The following is a 12,130-nucleotide window of genomic DNA, read 5'->3' as shown; positions in this document are numbered from 1 at the left end:
AATGTATCTTCCCCTCTCTCTCCAACTCCACAGGACAGTAAGCTAGCTCAAAATATGCAGCCAGACCTGTTTCCAGAACTGTCTGAAATTCCAAAGGAAGCAAGGAGAAAGGACAGAGCCCACCTTCTCAGGGTGGAGGGTGGAGGGTGGAGGGCGGAGGCTGAGTACTCACAGTGGTGGGATAGGGGGTGGGGGAAGAGCCTCCGTCCAGCGTGGAGGAAGCTGAAGCCATCTGCAGGTCTCCTTTAACCCCTAACTCAGCTCAGCTCCCCTCAACTCCCCGGTGCCCCGAAGATCAGCTCCTACCCAGCTCACCTACCACAGGCCCACAACAGGCCAGCCTCCGGCCGCCGCACCCCGGCTCCAGTTCCGCTCCTCTCCACTTAAGGGAATGCCTGTCAACTGGCGCGCACACCTCCCAGGCCCGCAGGGACACCATAGGCCCAGCCTGCACCAATGAGGGCTCCCGGGTCCTGCCGCCGTCACCCCGCAAAGCACACTCAGCGGTCAGGCATCCCCCCTGGAGTCTTAATGAAAACAGGAAGCCGCCTTCTTCGGAAAACCTGTGCTCTTTAGTGCGACTTTGCCAGAAGCCCAAATAAAGCCGGCAATGTGAGCCTCTCCACCGAGCGCTCAGCCTGCCCCTGGGGCCAGACACTTCATCAAAGAGTCTGTGTTCTGGAGGCAGGCCCAGCAAACTCAGCCCGGGTCACCTGAGGAAGGGTAGGGCCACAATTGGCCACTGTTCCCAGCACTGAAGGGCACTTCTCAGCCTAGCTCCTGACAGGTGGCCGGGAACCAGTAGTTTCCCTCCAATGGCTGAGCCCTTGCCACGGATCTTAAAGAAAATCAACGAAACCGGCCCTTTTTCCAATGCAAACGAAGCAGAGCGTGCTTGCAAGAATATCACAGAGACTTTACAAAGGAAAAGGCAATCGTGTCTGAGCCGGTGGCAGCTGGCATGGCTCTTCCGTTTTTTCATGATGACCTTCCCACTGCATCATTTTCCGGTAGGAAAAGTGAGTGGATTTACCCGCCAGACACACAGAGCAGACTTTTCAACAAAAGTTAACTGTCCTCTATTTAGCTACTTCCGAGGTTCAGCATGTAGATAACCAAAGGTCCAGGTCATTCTGAATTATCCCCAAGTGACACTTTGGACTTCTCCCCCTGGAAATCAGGGACAGTTAGAATTTAACCATGGCAGACTTCTTTTCCAAGCACTGTTGAATCCCGAGGACAGAAGGAACCCTGGAGTCCATATTTCTTTCTCTAGCAACAAAATAAAACAAAACAAAAAACCATAGATAGACAAACACAGGACCCTGCCCCCAACGAACAACTAACTAGTCTCAAAATATCACCTGTACAATTATCCTTTACACTGAAATATCCAGCCTCACTTAAATATCTTTAACTTCCTCAACACCCCTTACCCCTTTTAAGACAGAGTCTCGTTAGATAGTCCTGGCTGCCTTGGAACTAGCTCTGTAGCCCAGGCTATCCTCCAGCTCGGATATTCCTGTACTCCTGCTTCCTAAGTGTTTGGAAAAGAGGTGTGGCCACAACATCCAGGACACAATCAAATTTTTTTCTAATCTGATTTCTAGGGTATCATCCTTCCACAACATACCTATGGCATGTATGGGGTGTCTCATCCTTATTTTTCAATTTTTTTTTTGTACAAGTACATCTTACCCTTTTTTAAAAATACCATGAACATCCTCAGAGCAGTCGATTAGAATTTCAAAAAATTTCCTTACTGACTCACAGGCCAGTTAACAAGATGTTATAAACAGAGTAGATGTTTAAAACCCCTTTAACAGTTATTTTTAGGGTGTGGAACTAGGGATGATAGATATATTTTGTGCTGTATAAATGTTTATGCTACATGGATTTGCTTTTTTTAAAATTACCACAGAAGCCACTGTCCCTACAGGAATGCACTGCAGTTAAAGTCTGAGCACACTTGAGCGGGCGGGTGTGAAGGCGGCCAGGGAAAACGGTTAATATTCCTTTTCCACCACAGCTTAGTTTTGCATGAGTAAATATAAAGCCAGTATTTCCCCCAGTCTCCTTTTACTGTTAGTGAGGCCGTAGCAGACAGTTCATGAAACAGCCCCTACTCCCACCTATCCCCAACCTCTCTCAAGAGACCTAGAAATCACCTTTTGAACCCCCCCCCCCCCATGCAGATGTGATGCTAGGGTTGATAGCTATCAACTTGGACTTGAATTTACATGAGAGGACAGAGGAACCTTGTGCTAAAAGGAATCTGGTTTTGCGGATGAAAACTAGTAATAAAACTCTTGGAGAGCCTACATTACTTTATAAGGAAAGTGACCCTGAGTTCTAAGAGATACAGTAGCATTCATCCTGCTCTGTCTTCTCACCCCTACACCCCCTCAGAGGCCTGGACGGTAAATGGAAGAAAATGCTAAGTAACCAAACTGAGGCAGTATTACCACAATCAAGCTTTTATTAAAATTGGTAAATCCCAGGGTAAGGAAGCATAAAAACAATAGATTTTTAGGGGAAGAAAATCCACCTGAGTTATAAGACTTTTTAGCTGTCTCAAAACCTTTTGAGAATAACAGAAATATGTCTGCTTTCAAACAGCCAAAACTTCCCTGGCTGTGTGGAATTCAGAGAGTAACGGCTTCCAAAGGTTCTGGAACTGGAGAGCCGCCCAGGTGTTTACGAGAATTTTCTGAATGCTTGGGAATGCTGTGCTGGAGACTGACTACCCCTAGCACCCCTCTGTCTTCGTTATATAACTTTTAATGAAAATTTATTGGGTGCAGAAAAATGATCCTATTCTGTTGAGAGAGTAGGAGGGAAAAAAATCATAAGAAGTAAAATGAGGTGCAGGCTAGCTGGGAAAAAAAAATAAATGTCAAACCCAGGACGGGTTGTAGTTAATTACAAAGTCATGCGGTCAACAGGCCTGAAGATAATCCGTGAACAAGTGGCCAAGACAGAATGAGATGCTCAAAAATGGAGTTCTGAAGGCCAGGGAAGCGGTGATGCTAAGAATACCAAGGAAAGTAGGGCAGGACTGTCTGTGGGAGCGAGGGATGTGAAAGGTCGGGGAGGGCTGCGTCAGTGGGAGCAGGGCAGGGGAGACAGGGGAAGGATACAGAAGAAGCTCTAATCTTGGGACCAAGAGCTGGGCGATCTACCCCCTTTAGTATTTAGCCACCAACTAGGGGATAAAGACTAAAAGGCTACAGCAAATAGGTCCGTAAGGACAGGACTGAGCAAGGCAAAGAGAGATTGAATTCAGAGCACCAATAAAAATGGCTTTCTTTTCTTTTTAGTCTTATCATGTATCTCTCTGGCTGACCTGGAATTGATTGCGCAAGCCAGGCTGCCCTTGAACTCAGAGAGATCTTCCCAAGTGCTGGGTTTAAAGGTGTGCTATTACTCCGGATAGCCACTGGGAAGTGTAGAACAAAGAAGATAAGTATGTGTTCGACTTATAATCAATATTGAGACGCATTGAAATCTATTCTCCAACCGTCTTCACTGCTGAGCAGGCTCTGTTGTAGGACCTGGGGATACAATGTAAAGGAAAGAAACAAGATGTCTACTCTCCTGTGGCTCACAGCCTAGTGCAGATGGCCACACAGGGAAAAGAAACAGACAAAATACACAGCAGGAGCGAAGAGTCCTCAGCATCCTGTCTGGGTGACTCGGCTGCTTGCTGAAAGTGGGCTGCAGCAGTGTCTTAGGCAGGCATCCTTCCTGAGCTGGCCTCTCACCTGGAAATCAAAGATCACAGAGACCCTTTCCCTCCTCTCTCTACCCTGTCAGTCTGGTCTGAAATTAGGGCTAACCACGAAATACGGTGACCTCAATTAGAGAAGGCTCCCCAAGTTCAGGACAGAATCCCGTGATTTTTTTTCAGAGGGAAATCGAAATCGGAATCATCACCCTAATAAGGCTAGCCTTTATGTGTAAATTTACCTCCCTCCCGTAAAACTCCAAACTCCATGCCCAACTGAGGTCTCAAGAGTAGTTAGTGTAGCACTTTCTTGTGGTTCTTCTCCATTCAGCATGAGATACAGATACATTAGAAATCATTTCAACCAGAGTCATAATGTGTTATTTACTCAATTTTAGCTTTATTAGCAAATGACCTTTTCTGTCAAAATGATATTTGATATGGGAAGACCTAAAACTGACTCCGCTCACCAAGTAGAAGCTCGGACAGTGGTTAACAAATCTGGGACTACTGCCCTGCCAGCAACAGTTCTCAACTCAGTTTTGTTCTCCATGGTGACATCTGGCAATGCCACAAGGCAATGAAAAGCGCTACCACAGGTGAGTGGCTTAATCGGGTGGCCTGCGGTGGCACTGAAGGTCTGGTCTGCCCCATCTCCCAAGACAGCCTTCGGGCACCAAATACCAGTAGTGCCACAGCCAAGGAATCCTTGCAGAAGATGCCCAGCAGAGTAAAACATCTGCATACAGCAACATGTGGGCTGTCACCTTTTATCCCTCCATTTCTCAACGGGCTACAACACTGTGTGCCAGGGACAGGGATCTTTTTAAAGACAGAGTCTGCTACGTGGTCCTAGGGCATGGAGCTTGCTCTGTAGATCTCAGACTTAGTGATTCTCCTACCTCTGCCCTGTGAATGGTCGTATTATAGACTTGCACCCGCATGCCTGGCTGTCCATCTTTTCAACCAGTGTATATCCATTGTCTAAAACAATGGGCTTTGTGATGACATTCTCACACATGGGTACCATGTACTTCTGTCACACACCCACACCCCACTGCCTGACTCACGCCTCCTGTCCCCTACTGCCTCCTTCGTACTCCTTTTCTAAAGAGTTCCTGCTTGACTTGATTCAGTATATGACAGAAAACACACAGTATTTATCTTTCTGAGAAAATGCCACTTTCAAGTAAGAAACACTCAATTATTTCTCTAGACATCTACCATAAAGAGCTATTCTTTATTACAAGCAAAAAAAAAAACAAAAAACAAAAAACAAAAAACAAACAAACAAACAAAAAAAAAACCCATGAGACATTTCCAAACTAATGTGCCTTGGACTTTTTTAAATGGACAAGGGTCTGATATTATAACTCTATTAGTCAGGGCACAATGACCTTTTTGTTCTGCTGCATGCTCTAAGCCCAATTACTGAGCGAGCCATGAAGGATAATTACACCCGTGTGTCACCACCTCACACATGGTTAACATGTTTATACTCAACAGACACCGACTGCTGAAGCTAAAGAGTTAATTCCCACGAACACACTGTCCCCTCTCACAGGGAGCACTGGGACCTGGCTTAAGAACTGAGTCAGTCCCATAGAAGTGTGGCACTGCCACAGATCCCCACAATGACAAATGGTGGTGTATAGTATGCCATTGTTGGAAGCACCATGGAGGGCCCACGGCTATGGCTAGGAAACAAGAAAGTCATTAGTGTGAATGGGGGGGGGGGGGTTGCAGCTCACGAAGTGAATTCCTCAGAGTTTGGAGGGTTTGAGTTAGCGAGAGAGCTCCTGCAGGAAAGGACAGTGGTATAGAGAAAGCAGGAACTGGAACTGGACCGTGCCCTTCAGAACAGGTCTAGCAGGAAGCGCTCCTGCCGGCAACTGGGCTTTCATATATATCCAAGCGCCTTCCCCCGAATACCAATCTACACTATTTATTATATGAAAAAAAAAAAAAACCGCAAGAGAGATGCCAGTGACATTCGCATTCTGTATTCTGCTATAAAAGACTGTGTGGTGGCAGGTAAGGCACATTTCCCTGTATGTATTAAACGGTTACTTTGTTTTACTGGCTTATTTTGCTTCCTGAGATAGTCTTGATATGTTGTTACATCCCAGGTCAACCTCAAACTCCAGATCTGTCTCAGCTGCGAAAGTTCTGGACAGAGTTAGTTGCTTTCAACCCTGCTCTTCTCCGCCCAGCTAAAACCCGTTCATTTATTCAGCCATGCAAAAAAGTGCTGGGCTCTGTCTGAAGAAACCTGGACTTCTTTGCCCGTGGAGTACATGCATACTGCCTTGTCTTAACCTTGTCCATACCTCCCAACAGCTATTCCAAATACTTTGTGCAAATAAAAAAAAGTGAAAGGGTATTTCAAAAGCTTTAAGTGCCAGACTCACTGACACCATACACAGCGTAACAGTGGGCTTCACAGTTTGTTTATGTGGCTGCCAGACAGCATGGTGCTTCTTCCTTTAAATCTTTAGATTTCACCGCCATGTTTGTAAGCTGTGTCACGGTTGTTAACTTGCACACGATCCTTACACAAGCCTTCCTTCCTATGCTTGCTCCTCATTGCTCTCCGTAAGGGGGAGGTGGAGGGCTGGTCCTCACTATAGGAGGAAGACAGATGTAGTTTTTCACTTAGTAACTATTTATGAAGAAGCCAACATTGGTACTGAACAGAACAGCCAGGGAGTGAGCCTGTGCAGATGAAACTTACCAACAACAGGAGACAGACAGTGCTAGGACAGATCTGTGACTGCCTCAGTCACTGTTGTGGAGGGTGTGATCATCCAGATCTGCACTTGAGAGGTAGGCCCACCGGGCAGCCTATGGGGCGTGTCGGGGAGGGGATGAGAAACAGTCTAGCAGAAGAGGGGTATAGGGCAAGACCAGTTTTGTATCCTGAAATGCATCTTGAAGCTATTGGGTGTTTTAAACGAGGGAGTGAAATGGCCCATTTACATTTTAATAAGATTTCTCCGGCTAGTCAAAGGATTATGTATTAAAATTCCCTTCCATAACTTCTGGTAGGTTTCCAAGGATTGCTATAACAAATTTTCTCTTCGGGCTCACAAGTGAGTATTGTCTGCTTAACAGGAGAACCAGTGTGATGACATTAAATTAGCCAAACCTACACAGTTTGGGTCATCTGACTGACTTGCGTCTCGAGAGGTGCCCGTCTCTCCACCGCTACACTCTGTACTTAGGAGGAAACTGAGAAGTCCTAGCAAATGCCAGCCTCTGTGAGCTGAGCTGGAGACCAGATCCCAGGACCAAGGCTGTGGCAAGTTCTATCTGCTGCCCCATTCTTCGGCTAAAAAGGAAAACATTTCTCTTTAAGCCAGTAGTGACTCAATGTGGAGAAAAGTGGTGGGGGAGGGGGGCTTCCTCTTCTGGAGGTCATTAAACAACAGTCAATCTAATCTGTGAAGGACAGAGGTGGTGTGAGTAATGGCAGGAAGCAGGCAGAGGACATTTAGGGAATCTGCGCTCTGGTTTAGCACAGAGAGGAGGAATGCGGACTTGCTCTACACTCAGATTCTGGGAGAGGAACGGCAAGGATTTTAAAGTGTCAACCAGAAGGCTGACCTGGCAACCAGCCTGAGTTTCTGTACTTTTTTTTTTTTCTTTCTTTTTTTTCCGGAGCTGGGGACCGAACACAGGGCCTTAGCGCTCTACCACTGAGCTAAATCCCCAACCCCCATTTCTGTACTTTTTAACTCTTCCTTAACTCTAATTTCTCCACCCACACCTGACTAGCTGCCTCAGTGGGTGATGGGGGGGTGGGGGTGGGGGACGACAACGACTCAACGACATCCAGAGGGTGGACGTAAGCAAACATCTCCCCTCCCCCTCAAAAAAACCCATTTACCCACCAGAGGGTCTTGAAAGCTGGGTTTGGGGTTGACTTGCCTTTTGTCCTGAATGCTCGCTTCTGCCTGGCTAGCTCTTCCTTTGCGTGATGACACTCACTGTGTGAGGGAGGCATCTAGAACCCACAGCTAATCCTATTACCTGTCAGTCACTGCTCTCAACTTCCAATGCGTTAGCTATTTCAAACCAGTGTCAGTGGTCTACTTGGCTCAGAAACTCTTCTGGAATCCCATTGGACGCTTCGAGTTCAGAATAATATAATTAGTGATAATAACAAACCGATAAGAATCCGAGTCCATAATTCTAGCGTAGAGTGCCGGCTAATGACTGCGGGAAGGATTATGGGAACAGAAAATTACCATAGAGCAGCCATCCCAGCAGTGGTTGACGGAGACAGGGATGGATGCTGAGGCTGGTGGACGGAATATTTCCCACCAAAGACGAGGATAGGGCTGTGGTCTCAGAAAACCTCATGGCAGAACAGATTGTCAGTCATGAAGCGGAAAGTCAGAAGCCAGCGGGGATCAAAGCTGGCGTCATGGCCCTGTGAGATGCACTAAGGTGAAGAATCATGCTTGCCAAGTGAGGTGGCCTGAGTCTGGAAACATCTGTGGATCCTACCTGAAGGTCAATCTGCACTGCAAAAGATTTCTTTCCTTTAAAGATTCTTAAAAGCCACAAAGAAAGGAACCATGACTGTTTTAGATGGGCAGAGACTGAATTACTAAATTTCAAATTCCTTCCTCCTTCTCTTCCTTTCTGCTTTTAAGGCACACCATGCAGCCAGCCAGTCAACCCCGGGCCAGGCCAAGCCCCTGATGCTGCTTGCTTTGAAAATCCAGCAGTCAAGCAAGTCTGGTCTCTGGTGCCTATTTGAGGACTTTCCCCTTCTTTGAGGGATTTTTTGACAGCCTGTAGCATCTCCCTCAATTCTGCAGATTGACATGTCTGGTGGCCCATTATAAAAATACCACCGGAAGTTCCTTTCTACGGCTTTAAGTCTCCCACAGTGTAGCCTCAACCTAGCACTTCACAGGTTTCTACCCCTTCACCTTAGCATGTCAAATACCATTCACACCTATCTGTGGCTTCTCTCTCTGCCTAGCCACATTTCCTCCAGATTCTACCAACTGTCAACATCAGCTGTGCTGTCCTGTGCCAAACGTCTGATCTTCCTGAAAGCCCCCACTTCCAGCCTTCAGCATTCTGTTCTGGGTACGATAGGTCACCTTGTTCCCACCACGATCCTAAAGCCTTTACGACATCTGATGACCCACGTTGTGGTTAGCAGGCACATGGTTCACCGCCTACCCTCAACCCAAAATGTCTTAAGGAGATGGGAACTGAGCAGATATTGTTTTTAAAAAAAATAAAAAATCCTTCCGAGCCTAGCTAGCCTGGTGCTCACCATACCACGTGCTTAGCTCTATGTTGGCATCAAAACCTCCCATCCTGTGCATCTGCTGATGAGTCAGTGTGGTGGGGAACCACGTCATGTATTAAAAGCACATAAGCCGGGGCAGACTGCCCATGCTACTTGCTAGTTATTGGCAGGATAGATTATCCCCCGACTGTATAATTAGGGAAACAGGTGCCTACATCACTGCTGTGAGAATCAGCAGGGATGCTGTGGGGTCTGTACTACTAGATCAGTAACAGCCCTGATGATCTAGCAATTATGAGGACTCTGCCTCTAAATCTGTCAGGACTCCATGAAGTTGGGGGTCTGAGGTATGTGCGATGCTTGTCTAAAACCAAGGGGATCTGTTTCCTGGAGTCCTGTGTTGGTGAACCCTGAGGCAGGTTGTGCATGAGCACATGTATATATTGGAGTGGGGGGCTGGGTAGGTGGAGGGGTAGTTGTGTCCGATTATGCACAGGAAGGAAGTAAAACAAAGGTGGACAGACACCTCCTTTAAAAGCATACTAGGCCAAGGTAAAATATATTCTTCCCTCAGGGATGTGCACTGACTGGAATGGCGCTCGCTCTGCTGTCTCTGGGGAGGTCCTCAGGGCAGAAGGCACCTGAACACTGTACAAAGAGTACCCGAGAACCAGCCAGTACATTTCCGTGGTGGTCATTCTAGTAGGGCCTTCCTAAGCTGAGGAAAGAAATAGTTTTGCTTTTGTTGAAGAAGAAACTCTAAGTGGGCTGTAAATGGGTCTTCATTCATGGTCAAGCGGTGGACAACAGGAACCATTGCAGTCGTAATTTATGTGTGAAATGAGTCCACCATTATTCCGTGATTTCTACGGCCACTGCTTGACTGAATAGCTTGACCGAATTTTTGATACAAAAATTCCCATCAGGGCATGATGCCAGCGTTTGAGTGAAAGTAGAAATTAATTGCTGTGGTTTTTTCAGACCAGGGGGAGCTCCAGCAGGGCCTGTGTGGCTTGCTCTGCAGGGCTTGGGTCACCAGCACTGCTCCAGTCGCTTCCTGGCCAGCAAGACTGGCCCACGCTGCAAATACAGCAACCATTGGCAGTGTGCTTGGCCCTACCCTGGACGTGACTGACGAGGCCAGAGGCCAGGCATTAGCAGTGAGGAGGAAGAAAGTGGAGAGGGCCTGGGAACAAGATAGCCTATGTCTTATTAGGGGTTGTGCTGGACCAGGGAGGTAGGTGCATGAGGGAGGCAGGTACCACGTGGTTGGCACAGCTGTTCTTTCATCCAGTGTTCAGAACAAACAACAGAGGAAACAACGGACTTCTTACCACCATCCCAAGCTGCTTGCTCTCTAATGGTCACGGTCTAGTTAGTGAACTGGTGTTGAACGCAGCCCAGCCTCATCTCCCCACACAGAGAAGAGCTGCCTCCCAACCCTTTCCCCCAGGAATTCCATGCCAGGGCTAGAGAGAGGGCAGTGGTTAAGAGCACTGGCTGTTCTTGTAGAGGAACCAGGTTTGATTCCCGGCACCCACTTTGTGGCTTGCAGCCGTCCGTAACTCCAATTCTAGGAAATCCCATGCTTTCTTCTGACCTCATCAGGCAGCAGATACACACCTGGTACACAGTCATACATGCATGCAAAATACCAATAGTCATACGATTAAAAAAACATAAACAAAAAGAAAGAAAGAGAAAAAAACACACAAAGAATCATTGAAACTGGGAATGGTAGGGCACACCTTTAATCCCAGTACTCAGAGGCAAGGGCAGACAGATTTCTGAGTTTGAAGTCATCCTGGTCTAGATATTGAATTCCAGGTCAGCAAGGGCTACATAGTGAAACCTGTGCCCCTGTCCCCAAACACAAAAAGAATTCTGGGCAACTCTAAGCACAAATAGAAAACAGGCCAGACCACAAGGACAATTCTGTGAAAAGTAGCCATGTATCCAAGCTCCGACTGATAGAGAGGGTACTAATTACACTTTTGGGAATGTTTGGAAGAACTTTTGCAGGAACCCCAGCCCCTACAGAGCTGATGCAGGAAACCAGAACTAGATTTAATATATCTCGGGCAAACAGAAAAAGAAGAGCTAAAGAGGCAGCTCATTGGTTAAGATCACAGTTGCCTTGCAGAAGCCCTGGGTTCAGCACCGACAGGGTAGGGTAGGTCACTGTACTCTAGTTCCAGGGGATCTGATGCCCTCTTTTGGCCTCTGTGGGCACCAGGCGTCCACACGGCGTACAGAGGCACACAGTTAAGACACTCATACAACATAAAATAAACAAATCTTTAAAAGGAAAAGAAAAACACGTGAGAACAAATGCCCGAGGAGGGATAGATCAACAACAACGTAAAGAAAATCCTGGAGTTTAAGCAAACCACGAACTCAGAAACTCAAGCCTAGACGTGGAATAGTCACCAGAGGTACAATGACATCTTTATGCCAAAGCCACGGGCTAAAGGGAAAGTTCTCACTGAACCCAGCGGCAAGTGCAGAGTTATTTTTTCCAGCCTGTAATAAAGGCAAATATTTTTCATAACACACAGAGGCCCACTTTATACTGCGGGAACCCCGCCCACATGTCACGTTCCCCTGTCTTTTTTGGGGGGCATTCCTACTTACCCACCCAGGGACACAAAGGCTGTCATTTTTGGAGAGGCAGGAAGCTAAGTCTTAGCAAACTTCCCTCGGCGTTAAAGGGACTCCACACACTCACAGGCAGGGAGCCCAGGAGCTGCTGGCGAGCATTTATTTATACCCATCTGGAATTTCCTGACCAACCAACAGCCATGGCGTCTAATTCCAGGACACCCAGCACTGTGAGACAGCAAAATCACCAATGAATGAAGCCGTGCGGCGCGATTCTTACCTGAAAAAAACAGTTCTCCCTCCTAATTCCTCAAATCGCCCTCCCTCTCTGTAACGCTGTCCTAGAAGTGGAGCTTGTTAACTCTAGGAAGAGAGAAAGGCAGCCAAGGTTCCTCCACTCGTCCCTCTTCCCCAACCCTCCAGCCAGAAGGAGAAGGGTTCCTTGTTGCAGTCTGCGCTATCACGTAGACTGGCTTGGAAGGAAGTGATTTGGTCGGATGCTGTCCCAGCCTGGGCTGGAGGCTCCC

General features: G+C 47.2%; 1 protein-coding gene across 23 annotated transcripts in view; it reads right to left on the bottom strand.

Moving 5' to 3' along the window:
* The window catches only part of Kank1 (KN motif and ankyrin repeat domains 1), a 194,384-nt gene that overhangs the window by 26,652 nt on the left and 155,602 nt on the right, over nt 1-12,130 (bottom strand). For 2 of the 23 annotated variants that reach the window (XM_087564206.1, XM_087564213.1), the window contains exon 1: nt 11,637-11,743. Coding sequence is in view for 2 of the 8 variants with exons in the window: in XM_087564164.1 (XP_087420290.1) it covers nt 316-439 (124 nt within the window). In the remaining 6 variants the exon portion in view is untranslated. 23 annotated transcript variants of the gene reach the window in all.

Source organism: Rattus norvegicus, chromosome 1, assembly GCF_021556685.1.
Source record: "Rattus norvegicus strain SHRSP/BbbUtx chromosome 1, alternate assembly SHRSP_T2T, whole genome shotgun sequence".
NCBI lineage: Eukaryota > Metazoa > Chordata > Mammalia > Rodentia > Muridae > Rattus > Rattus norvegicus.
The sequence above is the reverse complement of the archived record's forward strand: the minus strand, read 5'-3'. Positions and strand labels throughout refer to the sequence as shown.